This window comes from Alligator mississippiensis, chromosome 3, assembly GCF_030867095.1.
Source record: "Alligator mississippiensis isolate rAllMis1 chromosome 3, rAllMis1, whole genome shotgun sequence".
Classification (NCBI taxonomy): Eukaryota; Metazoa; Chordata; order Crocodylia; family Alligatoridae; genus Alligator; species Alligator mississippiensis.
In genome coordinates this window covers 85,777,501-85,797,243 of record NC_081826.1, presented here as the reverse complement: position 1 = coordinate 85,797,243, position 19,743 = coordinate 85,777,501, and the positions used below count along the sequence as shown (strand labels likewise).

General features: G+C 39.5%; 1 protein-coding gene across 5 annotated transcripts in view; it reads right to left on the bottom strand.

Moving 5' to 3' along the window:
* Positions 1 to 19,743, bottom strand: part of ZNF521 (zinc finger protein 521) — a 288,309-nt gene that overhangs the window by 82,301 nt on the left and 186,265 nt on the right. For 3 of the 5 annotated variants that reach the window (XM_019487326.2, XM_019487307.2, XM_059724158.1), the window contains one exon: positions 1,601 to 1,789. The exons of the other annotated variants lie outside the window; for them this stretch is intronic. In XM_019487326.2, coding sequence (XP_019342871.1) covers positions 1,601 to 1,789 — 189 coding nt within the window. The remainder of the gene's footprint in view (positions 1 to 1,600; positions 1,790 to 19,743) is intronic. 5 annotated transcript variants of the gene reach the window in all.

Here is a 19,743-nt window from a genome sequence, read left to right as displayed (position 1 = left end):
TGCTTTTTACTGCCCTCCCTCCTGCCACTGGCAACCAAGGCTAGTGTCCCTGTCTCTTTTATGCTCCTGGTGTCACTAATGAAACAACAGAACACCAAAAGGAATTGAAGGGGGAAGAAAAGGTGGGTACGTTATTTAACGGTAAAACTCAGGCCACTCACTAGCGAATCCTGAAGGTCCCTAGCTTTTCCTGCAAGGTGTTAATTACCCATAATTTCAATTGGCTAATGAGAAGGAAGATGTTCAACTCTCTGAGGCTGTATTTCCTATGAATGAGTCACTGAAATATGAAAGTGAGTATTAATGGAAATCTGACCTTATGATAAACTTCATCCGTTAAACATTCTTTAAAGCCACTCCCAAAATGATCACTGGGTAGGTATAACTTTAGTTTTAAGTAGAGTCTATCAAACCATTCATAACAAGCAGTTTATTCAATGAATGTCTCTGGCTTTTTTCTGCAAACTAATTTTTCATGACTTGACTTTGAATCTGTTCAATATTTGTAATTGTTAAACAAATGTTCCACGCAAAAAACATTTGCCAATGAACTATTTACACAAGGGGTTTCATTATTACTACCGCCTCTCTAGTGTGTTAATTAAGCATTGTTCAATGTTACTGACTTTACTGGTCAAAAGTACACGTGCGCACACACTGTGCAGCATCGAGGGAGGCATTTTTAGGGCCTATGTCGATGCCAGAGCAAGTCCTAACTCTGGCACTGACTGAAAGCATATCTTTCATGTTTCAGTCTGGTGGTACCTTCTTTCTGTAGTAATGGGCCACAGTGCAGAAGTGGAGGGAACCACTTTTCTTCATTGCAACATAGCAGTAAAGAAAGACAAAGCCAGGAATTGCAAGGGGTGGGGAGGAAGGGCTTTCTGAATGTTCCTGGCTCAATACAGGAGGATGCAGAGCAGGGCATCTTCCTGAGATGGGATGAGTCATGGCTGCTATTATATTACTGTATTTACCTGAATCTAAGATAACTTTGAATTTAAGGCGACCTCCCAATAATCAGATTCCATACATGGGATATTTATAAATTTGTCATAATTTTCCATGTAAAGGATCTAATTATTGGAGGGTCATCTTAAATTGGTTCCCACTCCATCATTTAATTGGGGAACACAGCAGCAGGGGGGCAAGCAGTGGAAATGGGCATGTGGTGGCAGAGTCAAGCAGCCTGGTCCTGCCCTTTGACCTATGCCTTTGCTCCCCCCAACCACCACCTGACCCCTCTGGCACCACTTACCCTCAAACACAGCCCCAGTTCCAGCCCTGCTCCAGGCCCCACCTAACCAAGCAGCAGTAGTTGCAACAGCAGCAGCTCTGGCCCCAGTGGTGGATCCAGAGCTAGGGTGGGGAGCTGCTGTTGCTACAGCCACTGATGCCTGGCTGAGTGGGTGCCAGGCAGGGGCCAGAGCCAGAGCATCAACTGAGTGTAAGCGATGGTTGGGAGTTAGAGTGGACAGAGGCAATGGCAGGAGACAGGTCAGGGGAGTAGGGGCAGCACATGGGGCAAAGGCAGGAGGGGCAGAGCACGGAGTGGGAGTGGAAGCGAAAAATCTCATCTCGGATCTGAATAATATGTTACCTTTACACCACAACAACTCCTGCAAGATTTTCTCTAGGAACTGAAGAAAGAGTAGCATGAGACTTCTATGAAGTTGGCTCCTGTGGCTGAGTGTCATATTGTTGAAAGATCCTGTTTCTGACCCTGTCTTCTCCTTCATCTCCTCTTCCACATCCTCCCTCATTTTCACCTTCCTTCTCATCTTTTCTCCTTAATAGCAACAGAAATTTTCAGATGGTCACCACATTACTAAAACAAGTTTAATTTCTTCATTAAACCCTTCTAATCACTGGCCTGAAACTTTCTTTCCATTTGCTCTTCTATTAGCAAAACTTTGTTTGCAAAAACAGTAGGGAGGTGTGAATGAGACCACAATATCAAAATTTAATTTGTAATTCACCAAAATGTTCTTGAGTGAATTTTCTTACTATTCATTTAAGTCTTTTTATAGAGTATTTTGTTTCTATTATTCAGTATAAAGATTTTCTGGTAAATTTCTAATGGGAAGACAACGTACCTTCACTTCTAAACCCCCTGTATCCAACACATTTCTCTAAATTACGCAAATTCCCTAGCTCCCCAGCACAGCTTTAAAGTAAGGTTGCTCCATGCTTACTAATCAGGAGCGTGAATGGCGTTCATTTAAAAAAAAAAAAAAGAAATGTTGAAAACACAGGAAAACCTACTGAATATCAATCATAGGGGAGGTTCCTTTAAACTCTGTCATAATACTCAAGAGAAGGTTTCCCATTGTATTAAAAATCTGCGGTTTCAAATATGCAACCTTCCTTCAACTGCATTAATACTGTTCTGTTTTCTTCCTTTGTTTTTCCTTTTGTTGTTGTTGTTTTTTTGTGTTTCCGGATATTCTGTTAGCATGATCTCAACATTTACCTTGCTTTGTACAACAACAAATTAACTCAGTCACACTATTGAACCTGGATTTGACATCATCTAGTAGGGGACTGGAGGAAAAAAAAATGAAACCAGATATTCTATATGGACAGTTTAACAGGTTCATACTTCTAGATATTTTAGATACGTTTTACAGCCCTCTTGAAAGACAATGGGCTGACATTCCCAGGACTGAAGTTTATCCACACAATGGATACAAGAATGGGTTCCAGTAGTGGAGATCTCTTTCCAAGTCTGATCTGAAGGTATCACTCCCAGAAACGAGATAGTTCACTTGGTATGGCTGACAATTTTCCCTTGCTTTTATTCCTTCAGTTTCCTTTTATCTATCATTTTTATATGCCACCCTCTCTCCCTCAGAGCCTACTGCTACAAGGTCTTTGATGATGCCCAGAGACAGATGCATTCTGATACCCAAGCCTGCCAGCATATCCAACCATTATGCTGTGGCTTGTAGGCTGGTTCACTGGCCATACGGTTGTTTGGATGATATCTCTATGGACTTTATCTTCCACCTTCAAAAACAATCAAGCATATTAAAGACAGCCAAATGTCCAAAAAGTAAAATTTCTATACCAAAATGTGCTGCGTAGGAGGCAGCAACTTATCCCTGGGTATTTCTAAAGAACTATGAAAGAAAATAATATTAAGCCTCAATTCAGATTATCACAATTTGAAAAACAAAGATAACCCAGAGTTGTATTATAATTTTTATAGGTACAATTTGTACCTATCTTTCAGTAGATGAGAGAGGTGGCACAGGAGAAACGGATCATTAAACAGTAGTGTGAAGCCATGGAAATTAACCAGCTGCTGTGAAAGCCACCTCTCTTATTCTCTGTGCGAGACAGAGAGAGAGAGAGAGAGAGAGAGAGAAACACGGAGAGGGAGGGAGGGAGATAAAGAGAGAGAGGTGCCAATTGTACCTATAATACAGTAATTAAAAAAAAAAAGTCTGTCTGCTATCTCTACATAATGGCTCAAATAGGTTAGATCAAAGAGATGCAGCTGCTCACAAAAGGCTTCTCCCAGTTTAAAAGTGAGATCTCACAGGTAGAACATTCCAACCAATCAAAAGCCATGAACTATAGTAAAATAGTACCCCATCTACAATGCTATTTTAGGGAATTCCTCTTCTTTTACATGTTGACATATTTTAATAAGAGAAATGTGGTGAAACCTACATGAAATCAAGCCCCCTACATAAGATAAAAGTGTACACTACACATGGGGACAGCATTTGCTGGAAAAGAACCATTCAATGGTGATTCAACTCATTATTAATATATGAAAGCATTCCCCATATTTTACACACATAGGTATCTGCAGCCATGTATGTTTTCAAAAGTGTATGGTTACTGTCAATTAAGAACATGAAGTAGAACTCATATTCAAAAGGTGGCCATTAGGAAGACTATTTTGTGCACAATCAAAATATATGACTATTTCCTAGTATTGCTTTTGGGCCTCCTCTTCTAACTATGTAAGATGGCACAAAACACTTTAAGAAAAGTAACATATCCATCTCAGATTATTGTGCCAAAGAAAGAGATAACACAGGAACAAAGTAACAAATTATACTGTCAAAAAATGTGAACTTTTTGATTGGGGATGACATTTATTTTAAGTGTGCAATGACGGCAGGGAATCTGTCAGGGTAAGACATGGCAGAGGTTTCAACGTTTGTTAAGAGTATCATGGGAATTTAACTAAAACTGTTAAAACTGACACTATTGGCTTTTGTTAACACATTAAGCATGGGAAAAGTGCCAGTCAGCATATCCTCCATAGCATCAGTTCAGTTAAATCATCTGGAAGATGCATAAAAACTGGGTGGCATAATAAATGCTACGTTTTCTATGCATGGATAGAGGGACAAGAAAGGGACAGGGCCATCTTAACAAGAACAATGGCAAAAGCATCTGTAAAATACAGAGCCCCTTCAAAATTTCTTTAAAAAAAGAGAGAGCAGGGGAAAGTCTTCAAATGCTCCTTTTAGTAAGACAACTGAAGCAAACTTATTAACTACAATACAAATGGATTCAGCACAAAGTGCTTATAGTACAAAATAACTTAATACTGGAGTATGGAATTGGCTTGAGTACAATTAAAGCACTGTCTCAAACATTCCACTTTAAAACAGACTCAATTACCATTTCATCGTTTGGCTGGCAGACCAACAAAAACAGTGCCAGCCATTTACTCACAAGAACAGGAGATACATTAATACAAATACAGTGGCACTCCTGCCATGCAATCTGTAAAGAACGCTGCAGACTCAACTCTTCTACCAAACCAACTACATGTGCGCAGAAAACCAGAAACCTGTTTAGGGAGCACATGTATTGTGTGTGCATTACCATACCCAAGCCCCACAATGTAAACTGAAATCCCCTCACATAAATAGCCCCTAAAATGCTTGTAAGCTTTGTTTTTCAAAGTGGTAGTGTATTATATATATCTTGTCAGCTAAATGTGAATAAGTGTGTGAGAAGGATACATTTGCTGTGCAACCACCTGTGATCAAGCAACAAGCAGGATCTAGATGTACCATATGAATTTCATCATTAAACTGATCAAAGAAAGAAAAAGTAGATTTCCTCCATGAAATGGTGTCCATTTTATTAAAAAATGTTCAGTTTAAAAACAATTTTTATGTTATGGTGCACCAGGAAATAAACCTCTTCTAAAACAGGAGTGTCCAACTCAACTGGTCCCATGGGCCAGAAGAGTCATGTGGGGCTGGTCTGTGGGCCGGACTTGACCCACAGATCAGCCCTACACTGACCGTGATGGGGCTATGCCACACCACTCATAAGCCCCCACCACAGAGCTGTGAGACATGGCCCTGACAGCCCTGGAGCTGCATGCGACTGCTTCAGGGCTACACTGCATGTGGTGGCTGCTCCACTGTACAGTACCCTGCATGCTGCCTGATGGGACTCATGGGCAGCCCTGGGGGCTGGATGATATTGCAGGCCCAATCTGGCCAGCAGGCAGTATCTTTGACACCCCTGTTCTGAAAGACCAGTTAGCCATTTTCAAGGTCCACCTATAATAGCAGCACAGCTATTTGCTCAAAAAATGTCCAGTCTTACTCTCCTAAAGTCCACATGCAGAGAACTTTCTACCCATCTGCAGCTGTCTGGTTCAGGTGATAAAACACAGATGGAGAATGAATAATAAAAATACAACAAGTTTTTGCCAAGTGTTGTCTTTCTACCATCCAAATATAGTCTTGTGTAGCTTGATATATCCAGCATTTACCTAAGTGAGGTATTTGGGAAAAAAAAGCATATGAAACACTTGGAATTGACCAAAAAGAACAATATTTTTTGGCCGCATAAACAGAGAGCAGTATTTAGTCTCAAAACCATGAGAAGGAAAGCACAGTACAGACATAACCTCATTACACACCCTAGACTTGTACCCATCAAACCTTCAGCAGACTAATTTCTTAGAACCTCCAAGCACTCTAATCGATCTTTAGCCATTGCTATGCACCGGCAGCTTAGGAGGGCATGACATCTTAAGTATAAAGCCATATGTCTCAGAATATTTTATTATTTATTTGTAAATGACATGGTAAGGAAATGCTTTTATGAAAAGGACTGTAGATCACTATAGTAAAGGAACCGGCATTTATACCAAAAGATCAAACACTTGGACAGTGGTTTTCAACCTATGGTCTGCAGATTATGTCTAAGGGGTCCACAAAAGCTGACTATGATCAAAGGTACGTGAATACCCACACTTACAATTCCACACCTCCATTTGAAATTTCCAAAGGAGTCCATACCTCCACTTGAAATTTTTTAGGGGTCCAAAAATGAAAATAATTGAAATCCACTGCATTAGGAGGTTCTGTGTGAGATTAAAAGGTAAAACAATACTGGATGGAGGACAAGACCATGATATTTTCATCTCACACGGAAATCTGAAAATGCAGCCACAAGAGTCAAACATTTCTACAAGCCTTAGGGTTATTTTGATAAGTGGTGAGGACAGAAAAGGGTCAAAGAACTACAGGCTTATATTGCTACTAGCCATACTGTACAGTAATTTAATTAATTGATGTGCACACTTTTAACCTTTTGTGCTGCTAATGTGTTCTCAGACAGTCACAGAGCTTTTTTTTAATATGCAGAAACTAAAGTATGTTCTTGTTCAGAAGAAGAGTTGAAGGTTTGATTCTGTTTCTAGAGAGATTTTCTCCTAATCCACTAAAGGTTATGTTGGCTCTGCCTAGTAGCAAAACAGTCTAAAAACTAGGCTTTCGGGTTTTTTATTCTACTGCTATTTTTTTGCCTCCCATTTTCACAGTCAATGATTCTAAATCACCCACGCCTAGGTAGATGGTAACTAATTCTGTTTCACTGATATTAAAATAAACTATAAAAACATTCACACTTGCTAACAATATTCACATTGTTATCGAAGGTATGCAAATATATGTAGTGCTGCCCTTCCCCCGGCACATGCTATAGGTAGCTATGGAACCTAATGAGCAGCTGATGCCTCATGTAAAAGTTTGAAAAAAAATCTCTGCAGAAACACTTGATGCCTAAAGGATATGGGCAATTCTTACTCAGGCAAGTAGTCCTACTGGAATCAACTACATTATTTATACAAATATTGGGACAGTATTAGGCCCAAATTTTCCAGGTGTCTTTCATTTCATTATTTTACTGAAAGGATAAAGGTCTTGAAAATATCACATTTAATTAACAATCCCTTTTCTCCTGCATCTGACTCTTCACTTGAAATACCAGTCCTCTGATCATGACATCATCATAATTTCCATAACAACTGGTAGTGACATCACAAAGAGAGGATTATAATTTCAAATAGGAAATAAACAGTGGGAGAGATCAATCTTGCAATCAACAAAGATTTGGGGTTTTGCAGAAATTTTTCTTGAATGATGAGGACAAAGAAATGTACAAAACATACAAAATATAGCGCATCAGAAATGGCTTTATAAAATTAAGCTTTTTTCTATTAGAAATAAATTCAGGTTTGAGTTTACTCCTTGTTAAAACAACCTTCTACACTGTCTACCCTGTTTTGGGTGAAGACTCACAAAACAAAAGGGTTAGGGGAGAAAAAGATTTCACAGTAGGCAAAGAAACTAGGGGTAGTGAAAGTTCCTACAATTACCTGCAATAAATCCAACTGTCAAGTTTCATGCTACTGAACTTACATTGACATTTTATGAGCAAATTGTTCAGTTTGTTCTTTCACTAATGTAATGCCATCATTTATATCAATAAAGTAGTAAATATTTTCACTATTACATGAAACAACCTTTTGGTTGGCTTATAATTACAAGAATGATGCTAACTGAATTCCTTGCTTTGTTTCAATATCCCTTGTCAGTGCCATAGACCTCTCTGCCTCTCTTGTTTTTCTCAAAAGCAATTTAGAAAATGCTTGTATTTTAGACAAAAGGAGAACATTTGGTGAAAGAAAATTCATCATTAGGTATCTAGAGGTTTGTTAATAGAAAAGGCAACTCCCACAGTGTATCCTAGTGCTCAAGCCAGACACACATGCTCAGGACCAGCAAGCTGCCTTCACAGTGGGCCAAAAGTCATTATCATAATTTTATATTACATAGACTACATTGAAAATTTAATATATCCCAGCAAAAAGAGACAAAAGACATTTTGCATAATGCTTCTGTGAGCGCACTCTCTCTTGCTACTCTTTTAGCCACCCCATGCAGATAATCACACCAGGAAAAAGAAGTTCATTACCTAAGCCAAATCAAAATTAGGCTTTTCTTTTTGATAGGGAACTTCATTAGTAAGCCCTGTCTTATACAGCTGGGAGATTTGATGAATCTATCTTGGAGTAATAATTCAGCACAATCAGCCACATTTCTGCTTTAAGTTTTATGTCTTTGTTAAGAAAATTGAAAATATACATACAGTATGCATTCAGACATCTACAAATTCAGAGGCTATCTATATTCATTTTAAGGCATTTAAAACATGCTAAAGTGGCAGCATTGAACTAGATGGGTAAACAAGTGCCTTCATTTTCATGTTTGTGGCTCCAGGAAACTAAAGGTCCAAAACATTAATCTGTATTCAAAGCACAACATTTTAGAATGTAAAAGTTAAGGTTTCATGAAAAGGGCAAAACATTATTTTAAAGCCCTTAATGATTAAGTTGTGGATTAGAGATCTAGAATCCCTATTGAAAAAAAAAAACAGGTACCAAAGCACCAGGTCTCATGCAAACACGGAGCCCTATCCCAAACATGAAATAGAAAGCTTCAGTTCATTCCTATTTTTGACCCCGCGTGTGCCTGTAGGTACAAAATAAGTGTGGTCACCCACAAAGCACACAGTTAACACAACTCCTCCAGGATTCTATCGTAGCAGAGCCAAAGATCTGTGCATGTGGATAAGGTTGTAGGTTTATTTATCTGTATTTGGGGTTGGTTTTGACAAGTTTATTTTCAGCTATCAACATGCTCTGACACAATGACATGGCTACACCTGTGCAATTCTATACTGTTTTTCCTTGCAACGTTACAAAATTGACCAGGTCCCTCAGTTAAGACTTGTGTTTATATTAATAAGTTCTTGGGCCATCTATGGCAGTAGCATAACAACTGATGGGCTACAGGGGTACCAGCCCCAGGCACCCACTGAAGAGGGGGTTCAAGAGTGGCAGCTGCTGCTGGTCCAACTACAGCAGCCAGCCCAAACCTTGTCGCTGCTGCTGCCCAGGGCACAAGCTCTGGCTGTTACTCTGCTGATCTACACAGTGTTATTCCTACACAGATTTCAAAGTGCTTTGCACATACGCATCAGTAATACTGTCCCCATTTTAATGTGGTTTTGCCCAACAGAGAGGTTCACAGGGGTGACATGATTCACCCAAGATCACAGAGGAAAGCTGCACTGGGAAAGTGGGAAATAGAAAACATTTCTCTTGACCAGCAGTTCAACTACCTATCCCTTGAGCTATCCCAGCATTCATATAGCTGCTCAGACTCTGAACTTTCCTCTGAACTTGGATATATCTTTAGGCAATGTGGAGGTGGGCAAGAGTTTCACCTACAGACATTCACTCCACCTAGCCACAAAAGACAGCACCACTATCTATATGTTTAATGTGCAAATGTAATCCAAGTTTATAATGGGGGAGGGTGATCATCATGATCATGACACAGAGAGTCATCTGCTCCTTAACACTGAAACAGTGAGATGACACATCCATATAGTCACTACATGGTTGAGATAACAGTGTTGAAACTTCAGGACACAGGCAGTTCCCTATTGAATACATGTCAGAGAACATCCACGAGTCACTATTATTACTTACACTGTCAGCCAAAGATACACTCATGAAATTGTCACTAAATTTAAAGTGGAAGGATTTAAAGTGGAAGGATTAAAAAAAAGTCTATATTGGAATTGAAATAAGGATCCCTCTCCCCCATGTTCATATGAATTGTGTCCAGATTTGCCTCCCCCCCAACACTATAGAAAGCATGTGGACAAGCTGGAGAGAGTCCAGTGGAGAGCAACGAAAATGGTTCAGGGGCTAGGGCACATGACTTATGAGGAGAGACTGAAGGAACTGGGTTTATTTAGTCTGCAGAGAAGAAGACTGACAGGGGATTTGATAGCAGCCTTTAACTATCCGAGGGGGGGTTACAAAGAGGATGGAGCTCGACTATTCTCAGTGGTGGCAGATGACAGAACAAGGAGCAATGGTCTCAAGTTGCATCAAAGGAGGTTTAGGTTGGATATTAGAAAAAACTTTCTCACTAGGAGGGTGGCGAAGCACAGGAACAGGTTATCTAGACAGGCGGTGGAATCTCCATCCTTGGAGGTTCTTAAGGCCTGGCTTGACAAATTCCTGGCTGGAATGATTTAGTTGGGGATAGTCCTGCTTTGAGCAGGAGGTTGGACTAGATGACCTCCTGACATCCCTTCCAATCCTAATTTTCTATGATTACAAATTAGATTCCTTGTCACCTTTGTATATATGTGACCCCAATGTGTATCTCCAGGGAATTACAGGGCTTGCTTACATCCTGCCTCACCAGATGAGAATGTAGCTTGGCTTTAGAGTGCAGCAACTTTAAAAGGGTATTGCTAAAACATTGGTCCTTTATAGTCGGTTGATCTTCTCTTCCCTGAGCTCAGAAGTTAGTGACCTCCAGTGCAGCTTGTCCATGCCAGGGAGCTAGTTAGTGAGGTTTGACAGGGTTGTGTTACAGGTTCCCCAAAGCACAGGGTAGGGGATGGGCACTAGTGTCTTCTCAACACAGTCCAAGGCTGGGAGCCCAGAGAAAAACCCCCTTTCAAAGACTACTAGGAGACTCTCTGCTTCATCCAAAACTGCTAATGAAAAAGTTTCAGGTCCACCCCACCAAAACCTTTAAATAAACACATCTGACACACTCAAGCAACCCCCATTTTTGGCTCAGAGGATTTCTGAAAGCCTTTCAGATTTGCAAAAAATTTGCCCTTGTCCTTCATGTGACTCTGATGATACATGACAGTCACAAATTGTATTTTTGTGTTCTTTGTGAAAAAACACACACAAAATCTTTGGAAACCACCTGCAGAATCATAGAATGGCTGCCCTGAAAAATTCAGCATTTACTATCGGTTTACCTCCCTGTGACATCCAAGACTATTTATCCTATAAGCTGTTCCTTGAAGGCAAACACCCACTGAAGTCGGAGGGGCTCTGGTTTACTGGTACAAAGCAGCCAACAGGACCAGGGCCCAAGATACTGCACTGCAGTAATTCAATATATGTAAGATATAAAATTGCTGCAGTATCTTAAATAGCAAAGCAAAGTAGCTTGATAAATGTTGATTTTTTTATAGGAACCACTGTGTGAAAATTATGTAAACACTACCATGCATTATAGAATTACATGCTTTTTATTCATACGCATACACTTCTCCCTCTCCACACACACACGAGCACATGCACACATTGAAGTATTGTGACAAATTCAAAGCAAGAACAGGCAGATTTAATGCTTCCATCACTGCATTTTAATATCTGTAATTTGGAGTGTATAAAATCATTTTCACAACTATTGCAATGACAATTTCCAGTCAGATCTGCAAGCATATTTTTTTAAAAGATAGGTATAGTTGCCCTACAAATTAATCCAAGTACACAGAATCCAGTTCAGCTATTTTCTTTTTCACTAGATTTCCACATGTTATTAGAAGTACACAGCTAACCAGGTTTCATGCAGTAGACAAAATAGCATTGTGGGATTACATTAGTCCGACAGCTGCTTTATGACTATAGCTTCCAGACCAATTTATTTAATATTGATCTTTAAACAAACATCAGTACAAATAAATTTGAGCACTCTAGTCCTGAGATTTTATATCTATAAAAGAAGCCAATATTCAGAGAAGCAGTAGTGCTTGTATTTCTCTCTTTGATTCCGTTTTCTTTGATCCTACCAGGTATCAAATACATCAATGCCAAATTAAAACAAATCCATCTTCAGATAAAGCTCTATTTATAATCTTTCGTGCAGAAAGAATTTTTCTATCAATAACTTCCAGCAAGCATTTTAACTGATCTTTTTATTGCTTTATTCTGATTACTACAAAAAACAGCAATGCCATGTCCTGACTGAATATCACACTAAGCTCTACCCAGCATATCTGTCAAGAAGGGCTAGGAGAACAACATGTTCCATCTTTCACACTTTCATGCAGTTTTCCTCTTAACTACTTTCATCCAGCAGCAGGGACATACCGAGATCCAAATGCCCCCTTACTGGGAAAATTGCTGCACAATGATACAGGTTTGGGAGGCTGATCGGAAGACTTTTACGGGACAACAGTTGACCATTTGGAGGAGGGGACAGCTGGGTGCTAAACGTAAATGGGAAAAAAGACTTAGATAGGGAAATAGATAATGAATCCTGGGATTAGACACTCAATTCAATTAGGCGGGTATAAAGAAATGTTAGGCATAAACTGATCCAACATAATTATTTGCACAGGACTTATTTGTGCCCTTCTTAGCTATGCTGAATGAGTAGAGTTACAAGATACACTGGGGACAGATATTCCTATGGTGTGGAACTGGGCTAAAGTTCAAAAGTTTTTGGTCACAAGTTATTCAGATCCGCCATCTGTTTTATGTTCACTGAGTTCTATGGATTATATTGATCTCCCAAATGGAATAAGTAGATTTAAAAAAGGAAAAAAAAAATCTGTTATCAGAGTTAGCCAGAAAAATAGGCATTATATAGAAGCACAAAGTTTTCTCTACGGTAAAAGACTTAAGGATGTCAAGTTTCACAACTGTGCACCTTTGGGAGAAGGTGATATATTCCCTGAAACTGAAATCTGACTGATTCCAGGATGCTCAGAAACTTCTGCTAGAATCTGTGAACAATAGTGTCTCATAGGAAATCAGGACTTCAAAAAACTTTGCTCTTGCTTCTGTTTTGTTTGTGGTTTGTAGCAGTTTGGGGGAGGAGACTGGGTGTGTAGAAATGCCTGTTTGCAGCAGTGGCAAACAGAAGTGGAGTACTGCATGTTAATAAGGGGAGAAATTGCATTACTTAAGATTAGTATTTTCTGAATTCACAAAACAGAAACGTTAACAACTGCCTTGTTTCTTTTAACGCTGTTTCTTGAATTGCTATAAGTCAACTTTTGGGGCTGATAAAGACTTCTCCTTTGTAAGCTACTGCCTACTGTTAACTCAACAGAGTATGCTTGGTGTTCTTACCAAGGATACTTGGATACACTTCTTTCATCAGTCTAAGACATGGCTGGAGCAGATCCTATGCCTACAGCTTGAAAAAGCCCATGGTCCACTGGTTGGCTAGTGTGCACAACAAAACAGTACAGACATAGTATGACGGAGAAAGTTTGGAGTGCTGGTCACAGAACCTGGAAATGCCAATAGCAGTACATACTAAATATGGTTTAAAAAAAGCAAGAGAGGAGAAGACACTACTAAAAATAAAATCCCTAATCCCTCCGCCCTTTTTGCAGACCTCCTCCTAACATAATTTATTTTTATTATTTTTATATTTTGCTTTTGTAGTCATTTTCAAAAACTTCCCCCGTCACTTTCAAGTGATAACAGATTAAAGAACAGTGCTCAATAAATGTGCGGCGTAGAACACAGGGCACACAGAGAACAACTGTGTTTCCTGGAAAATACTGCTATGAGTACAAGAGAAGATATAAAGCAGAACAATTTCCCTGATTCTACTTCAGTCCACAGAGCAAGCCTGTGACAAAGACAGAATACACCAGGAGATTTCAGATCCTAATATATCCTGAAACGAAAGGATAAAGAGGTTAACACATCAGCCAACAAATTTACCTCCAAATACATGATCCATAAAAAAGTTGCATCTTGTTTATTACTACCAATTTTATGCCATCAGTTTGTCATGCCTGTGAACCATGATTCCTAAGGCAAAGAAAGGCTTAGTAATTTTTTTTTAAATTGATAGCACTAATGACAGCTCAGCAAATTATTATCTCGCTATGTGATACAATAAATGGAAGGATGCTCTATAAAGAAAGCTGCCATCTCTGAAGGCTGCTTACAGTTCCACCCATAGGTCTGAACTACTCCAAATTTAATTTCACGAGGAGTGAATTCAGACTATTTCATAACCCTTAAAGATGGCCCCAGCCTATTTTTAATGTGCTGCTGGCATTTGTGAAAACAGTACAATTACTGAAGCTGTTGCTAAAACCCAAAGCTACAGAGTACTACTCTCCTAAAATGGTCTCTGGGACCATTGTGATGGAAAAGCTACTGACACTGCAGACTGTCCAAGAAAGCTATTGTAAAATCTATACGGTGCTAAGTCATAACATGAACTTTTTACAGTCTCTCTTTTCAAGAAGCTACGTACATACAGCATAATAAAAAGCAGTTGCTAGCTGCCGAGCACTGAAATCTATGGGGTATGTAAGCTTTGAACAGGATGAAAAAGCTATTCTGATTTACTTCACAGATTAATTGTAAGATAATGGCATATACACTGTAGCAAGCATGTAGTCACTGTGGAAGGAATGCGATTCTCTTAATCCTTCCCAGTAATTCATGAGGCTTTCTTTGAGGAAATCCTAATGTTACTAGCTCTCCAATAATATGTTAAACAACTTGACTTTATTTTTAATCAGTACTGCTGGCATGGAAATGTAACTCTATCATTAAAAGCATTCAAAAAGTTACAGTGTCTCTGCTTTTCCTCCCGCAACATTGTATGCAGTTGGTCTTGGTGGTGAACAATGTGGTTCTAAAACCGAATAAAAACTTGAAGTCCTTGCTACAATACATAGACTCCAGCTCCGCAGGGCCTTCACTACTCAGACTCCACAGGACCCTGCTAAAACTGTCTGTCTAGTTCAACTCTCACTCCAGCTAGGCCTTTGGATCAAACCCTTCTCATGTGAACACAGACAGTGTCTGGGAAACTGCGGAGCAGATGTCTCCACAGAGATTCACAGATGCTGTCAGGACAGAACTTCAGACTCAAGCATTTGATGCATTTTAAAAAGGGATTCGGAATCAGACTCAAGCAGACAGATTGATCGTTTAACACTTCAAAGGTCTTAGTAGAATTGTTGTTACATTTTTCCTCTGTGCTTTCCCCCCCACTGGCACTAATGGAGGTGACTGTTTCACTTGACATATTATGTGGTGTATGTATGAGGGGACATCCACCTTCAAATTACTGAAATAGGACAAGTGTTGTTATTTGAAAACAGCTTATCAAAATGTGGGGGATGAAGGGAGCTTTAACATGCAAATGGAAAACAAATACCTAATAACACTGGGCTTGCATACTGCAGCCAGGTCTTTTTAAATAATGACAGCACAGGCCAGAGTAGGTCAAGATATTCATCTCACTGTAGAGCAGGCATTATAAGAAGCAACCTGAAATTAATTTTACTTGAACTGTTTCTTTTCCCCATTCATGTTTCTTTTCTCATTCACCATCTCAAAGAACAGAAATACCCTACTAGATGAAACTACTAATCTCCAAGTGTGGTAAGAAACTACTTTGTATTTCCTCCATTAATTAATTACTAAGGGTTTTTACAGCTAGGTCAGTTGACACACAACATGTACACAGGATTTTCCCTGTAGAAAAAACACGGAGTGCAAAAGGAGTGCAAAGGGAGGGATGTAATACAGTGAGTGGCCTTATTTTCTTTAGTCAGGTTCCCTGTAAAGTCTACAGGAAGTCTGATTCAAAAAGGAGAAAGCATAGAAATGGGAGATCGATGATGAGGTTGGAAGGGTGAAAGGAAAAGCTGGAGTACTTGTCTCCCAGAGCAGCAGCCATGTCTACACAAGACACTGCGTAGTTACTCATTACTGCTCATTACTACCGCGCAGTAGCGCTGCCAGGCACTAACAGTGATGTGATGTTACTGAGCAGTAGTAACGAGCTACTGTGCAGTAAGCATCAAAAGGCAACCATGCCAGGACGCTACTGCACAGTAAGGTTATGCAAGTACTAAATGACTGCGCAGAAACAACTGCACAGTGGACGGCTCATGTAGATACGTCCAGGACTTCCTTAATGCTGGAAGCAGGGATGTGGAAATCATTCTAGAAAAAAGAAATTTGCCTTTCAGCTGCTCAGTTTTAACTGACAGCTATTTATGCAGGTTTTGCCATATAAGCCAAGACTTCCAGGCAACTCTTCCTGCATTTGATAGAAGAAAAAAAGGACTGAATGGATTAGCTGGATTGTCTATTTGTCTAAGACAGAATTCAAGGCCTTTCTCTTTCCTCAATGGGATCTGTTTTATGGATCAGTCCAGAGAAGGTAAGAAAAAGCTCAAGAGAAACTACTCTTTGATGGGGTGGAAGTGGGGATAGATGCCAGAACACAGAGCAAAAGGAAGGTTGCAACATTCTATTTGTGTCAAGTGAACGAGGAAAGAATGTGAAGCCATTTAAGGAAGGAGACTTCATAGCATAATAGAGTTTAGAGTCAGAAGGCAAGTAAAGTATTAAGAAGGCCTCTCAGCTCAGGTGGAAGCTAAGATAGCATGTCAGCCAGCTGATGTGGAGAAGGTCTTTTTAGCGGTGTCCATATTCTGTACATTAGGAAGTGAGTTCAAGGAACTAATAGAAATAAAGCAGATAATAATGACACCCAAGCTATCTCCCACGTGTGCACCTAAGGTAGGACAGATCAATAAGGAAGCAGACAGAAGGCATTTACAAAGGGAGACAGGGGCTCTATCACCAGTGACAGCAAAGCCACTTACAGAATTATACATATGCATATTTCTTCTCAGCCTTCTAGGAATTAGAGAGATCTCAATGGGATCTAATTTTGACTGCAAGCTTTGCTGTTCTTCAGCCCTTCTGTTTCCTGGGTATAGTATAATGTTAGCACATAACAGGCCTGTTTGGAGACACTAAGGTTTGGGGTTCTCTTTTGGTCCATTGATACAAATATTTTGTGAAAAGCTGTCATCCTATTATTAAATATTTAAATATTTCAAGAACAAAGTAGAGTCATCAGCTAATGAAAAGGTAATCAAAACAGGTGAGGGAGGCAAATTAAAAAGAGATATTCATTGGAGGGAGAAAGGGAGTGACGGAGTGAGAAAAAATAAAAATACCCCCCCCCAAAAAAACCCCCCAAAAAACAAAAAGCCAAACAAACCAAACAACCCCAACTGCTGGGAAAAACATGTAAAGACAGAAAGGTGAGGAAATAGAGTTGCACTTGAAAATAAAAAGTATAGAAACAATAAAAAAGAGAAACAATAAGGAAAAAGCAAAAAATACACTAGAAGATGTGCTTGTGTGCGTGTGTGAAAGAACTGTTAGAGAAAGACAAGAAAATTTAACAACAGAAACAAGACATAGATGGGGGTGGGTGGGTGGGGAGACAGATAATGATCAAAAATGAAAGCTAGAAAGGTTCGGGGGGAGGGGGGAAGAGAGATATTTTATTATCATAAACAGGAAAAAAATTATAAATGTATTTTATTCATTGTATTTTTTCCTGCTTTATTGCCAAAATACTGATTCCCCAGAACAAAACACAATGTGTAATGACTTAGCCTAAAAACAGTTTATGAAGGTCAGGATGATTTAGGGGTTCTCCCACCCTTACTGGAGTGTACACCTGACAGCTGTGGCAAAACAAAATATCTGGCATAGAAAGTTGGTGAAAAGTATTTCCTCTAATACCTGCTGATTAGGAGATTGAGAGAGAAGGGGCTTCCAAAAATAGAGTATAACTGAAAATGATTGTTGTATGGTGGCAACAGTATTCTCTAGACAACTTTCTGCTATTTTAGCAAGTGTGTCTGGGAACAGAAAAGATGCACACAAGTTTTCAGGGTGGCAGGACAAAACCAAGAACACTTAAATCACATTCTCTGATGGCTTGATCAAAATAATTCAAGAAATTCAGGTTTAAACAACAATGCTGAGCTTTTGTACAGGACTTCCATCTGCAGATCACAAACTGCCTACAAAAAAGGTAAGTATCATCATCATCCTTTCACAGATAGGAAAGCTGATACACAGAGGTTAGGTCAGTAGCTTCCTCAAGGCTACATGGCAGATCTAATGCCAGAACTGAACTAAGAGTAGACTGGAGATTTCCTGTCCAGTGCCCTTCCTGTCCAGTCTACAGTAAACAACATATGGGCTTCCCTTTAAAATCAACCTAAACCACGCCCAAGTTATGAGCATGCACCACAAAACATGTGGAAGTGGCAAGGCAGTTGTGCAATCAAAATATGCATATGCCACATATTGTGAAAAAAAATTGCAGGATTAGGCCAAATAACAGAAAAAAGAGAGACAGCCAGAGATGATTCAGTGGGGAATTCAAAGGTATTTATTCCGTTCTGGCAAGGGTAATCTGAATATTATCATGGTTAAATGTTTGCCTGTCATTGATCACATTACAGCAGATTTCTGTTCAAAAGTGTTATTAATGGCTTGCTATTCCTTACGTGGGCCTTGAAAAAGGCAAATGCTACAAATGTAGTATATTCAGTTTGTGATCCCAGAGGTTGTGAAAAGAGAGTTGGGAAAGAACCAGCACACAGAAGGAAAGCAGCCTGCCCATTTAGGAATATGCCATTAACTCATAGGAGAACATTCCCCCAGGACACAGTCCCAAAGAAGATTCCTGGCGAGTGTAGGCTTGTATATCATTTGTCCTATCCAGAGGGCGAGTGAGTTAATGATTATACAGACACCTTGCTGTGTTTAGTATCGTTTGCTTCTCTCTATCAAGTGATGCAGATTATAAGGAATAGCATACTAAAGGCTCAGTCACAAAGTAGACCCATGCACTTGCATGCATGCACACATACACACACGCATACACGCAAGCAGCTGTTCATATGTTGCTGGAACGCTAAAATTGATTTCACTTGCTACTGTAGGTTTTATAGACTCAAGGGCAACATTTACATAGATAAAGGTACGCATATGGGTTATGTAGTTTCGTGCTAGTTTTTTAAGGAATTTAGCACATCCCTGTAGTGGATGCGTAGGCAAAAATTTGGATTAAGAAGAAAAAAAAAATCTTCCTTCATAATTTACATAGGATAGGTTTTTGTCTGTGGAACCACCAAGCATCATGGCATTTCAGGAGTTATTGATGGCATTTAGGGAGGTTACCAGGGATTTCAGAGTCCCTACAGCAGATGATAAAGGAAAAAAAAACAGAGGGTCCAAGAAAAGTTATTAAATTTTGGGCATCAAACTGGAATCAAGGAGAATAGAATCATGCCTCTCTGGGGATCTGGACAAAAATCCTAGGAGGTTACTGGCTCAGCTGTGGCAAGCTAATAAGGTTATTCTGAAGCAGATGCAGTCGTTAATACAGTGGTGGCATGGGATCTCCCGAGACGGGTCACAGCCATGATAACTCACAGTAGAGTAATGTGCAATATATTTGTGGCCATATCTAGTGATGGTAACTAAATGAACCTGTGTCAGTGCTCTATGTCATTTAACCCACTTTGCTCTTAATTTCATTTTGGCATGGTGGAGTTTTTTCATGTCATCTACCCGTTACTTCAGAAAAGGGTGAAAAGCGGAAGCATTTTAACGAACTTATAGGGCCATTAAATAGTATATTCAAGACAGACTTAATGTTGCTTTCAGTCAAACTGCTACAAAGCAGTTCATGTTGATTCCAAATTTATAAAAAAAAGAAGGGAATTGCCATTATTTATAGTTACGGAGTGGAGAGCTGT